At 37.4% G+C, this 2500-nt stretch overlaps 1 protein-coding gene across 1 annotated transcript; it reads right to left on the bottom strand.

The window, feature by feature from the left end:
- Positions 1-374: 374 nt before the first annotated feature.
- On the bottom strand, positions 375-2044 carry LOC124930256 (glutamic acid-rich protein-like). The gene is made up of 6 exons (XM_047470611.1): positions 1940-2044; positions 1772-1840; positions 1607-1696; positions 1298-1483; positions 1044-1232; positions 375-974 (listed from the first exon to the last, which is right to left on the bottom strand). The coding sequence occupies exons 1-6, from the start codon at positions 2042-2044 to the stop codon at positions 375-377; spliced, it is 1239 nt and encodes a 412-aa protein (XP_047326567.1).
- Between the last annotated feature and the right edge of the window lie 456 nt (positions 2045-2500).

The following is a 2500-nucleotide window of genomic DNA, read 5'->3' as shown; positions in this document are numbered from 1 at the left end:
TTTCACCCCGTTTTCACCCCGATTTTGCCCCGAATACCATAAACATAATTAAATATATTAAATCACCAATATATTTATTTATTTACTATATTTTATAAGAGTATTAAAATTATTTCTTTATAATAATATAAAATTTTAATATATTACAATATATATTATATTAAAAAATGGGTTTATATAATTTTATTGTATAATATTTGTTTATTTATTTAAATAAAAATTATTAACGGTGCCCCGCGGGTTTCCCCGAAACCAAAAAAAACCGAATGGGGCGGGGATGGTATTAAAAAAATCCCCGAAATTAAAATGGGGCGGGGATGGTAATTGCATTCCCCGCCCCGAACCGCCCCATTGCCATCCCTAATCATTGACCCTCATTTTTTTCCAGAAGGGTCGGTGTAAGGAGTAAGTAATTTTGATCCCAACCCTTTTCTCTTATATTGGAGTGCACTATTCTTCACTTCCACCACATCCTCTTCCACCTTCTTCTCCAAATCCTTCTTCATTGCTTCCTTCTCCACAATCACATCCTCCTCCTTGTATGCCTTCTTCTTATCCACTTTCTTCTCCACCTTCTTCTTGTCTACCTTCTTCTTGTCTACCTTCTTCTTGTCCTCCTTCTCCTTGTCTTCCTTCTTCTTCTCCACCTTCTTCTTGTCCTCCTTCTCCACAAACACATCCTCCTCCTTGTCTTCCTTATTTTTCTCCACCTTCTTCTTGTCCTCTCTATCTACAAATACATCCTTCTCTCTGTCTTCCTCAATCTTCTCCTTGTCTTCCTCATCAATCTTCTCATTCACTAGATCTTCATCCTTCTCCCCCAACATATTTTCCTCGTTGTCTTCCTCAATCTTCTCATTTTCTTCTTGAATCTTCTCCGTGTCTTCCTCATCAATCTTCTCATTCATCAGATCCTCATCCTTCTCCTCCAACACATTTTCATCATTGTCTTCCTCAATATTCTCATTCACCTCCTTTACATTAGAAAAAATAGATAAACAATGTGAAGCTATACAAAAAACGTGAATGTGAATTGTATATACCTCATCGTTCTCTACAAACATATCCTCCTCCTTGTCTTTGTTAATCTTGTCCACAAACACATCCTCCTCATTATCTTCCTCAATCTTCAGCACCAGATCCTCCTCTTTGTCTTCCTCAATCTTCTCTTTGTCTTCCTCATCCTTCTCCAACACATCCACGTTCTCCACATCTTCCTCCTCAATCATGTCCTGCACATTGGAAAAAATTAGACAAAAAACGTGAAGCTATAAAAAAAACATGAAGTTGTACATACATTCTTCTTCTCCACCTTCACCTTCTTCTTATTTTTCTTCTTCTTATTCTCCAACTTCACTTGATCCTCCACCATCACATCCTCCTCCTTATCTTCCTCAATCTTCTCTTTGTCTTCCTCAACCCTCTTCTTGTCTTCCTCAATCTTCACCAACACGTCCACCTTCTCCACATCCTCCTCTTTAATCTTGTCATGCACATTGGAAAAAAATTAGACAAAAAGCATGAACCTATACAAAAAGCATAAATTTATACAAAAAGCGTGAAGTTGTACATACTTCTTCTTGTCGTTCTTCTTCTTATTCTACACCTTCACATTCTTCTTCTTTTTCTTCTTCTTCTTCTTCTTCTTCTCCACCTTCACCAGATCCTCCACGTTCTCCATGTCTTCCTCCTTAATCTTGTCATGCACATTAGAAAAAGTTAGACAAAAATGTGAATTTATAGAAAAAGCGTGAATGTGAATTGTACATACCTCATCCCTGTCTTCCTCCTTCTTCTCCTCAATCATCTTGTTCTCCTTCCTCTTCAATATTCTCTTGATCTATTCCTCCTCAAGTGTGACATATCTAATGCCAATATATTCTTGTAGTTGGTTCAATATCTCTTTTATGAGATTTATTTAAGTTTTTAGTTCATTTACTTCTTTCGTCATTTCATCCAATCTACATCCATCCCGAGGAGCTGTTGATGTTGGAGTAATTTGAGGGCCATCATCATCTTGCGGAGTTGTTGATGTTGGAGTCATTTTAGAGCCATCATCGTCTACTTAAGTCTCGGTGGCGTTGTAAATAGAATGAGAGGTGGTAGGTATGCATGTTCTTCTCCTTGTGGCAGGTTTGGGAGGAACATATGAGATGGGTTGGGGGGAGTAATTATCCTCTCTTCCTCATGGAAGGTTTGAGAAGAACTACATCTTCAATCTCTTCATGTTTTCTCTTTCTAGAATCGAGTTTAAATAATGAATCATACAAATTACCTCCCATATCATCAAACTCCTCTCTACCATAAAAGATCTTCTCATCTTAAAACACTTCCATCTTTTTGACAATCTTGCCATGCAGAGCAATGTGAAGATCATAAGCAATGTTATTCCTGCTGGATTTGTACTATATTATCCTTGGTCAGATAGACTCATGCTCTTATAGCATCGTTCTCTCGGTAAGTTTGAGGATAAACGTTTTGATAACCTCATAGGTCCACA

Source organism: Impatiens glandulifera, chromosome 3 (assembly GCF_907164915.1).
Source record: "Impatiens glandulifera chromosome 3, dImpGla2.1, whole genome shotgun sequence".
In the NCBI taxonomy this organism is placed as follows: Eukaryota; Viridiplantae; Streptophyta; class Magnoliopsida; order Ericales; family Balsaminaceae; genus Impatiens; species Impatiens glandulifera.
Note: the sequence above shows the minus strand (reverse complement) of the source record. Positions and strands in the feature narration are given on the sequence as shown.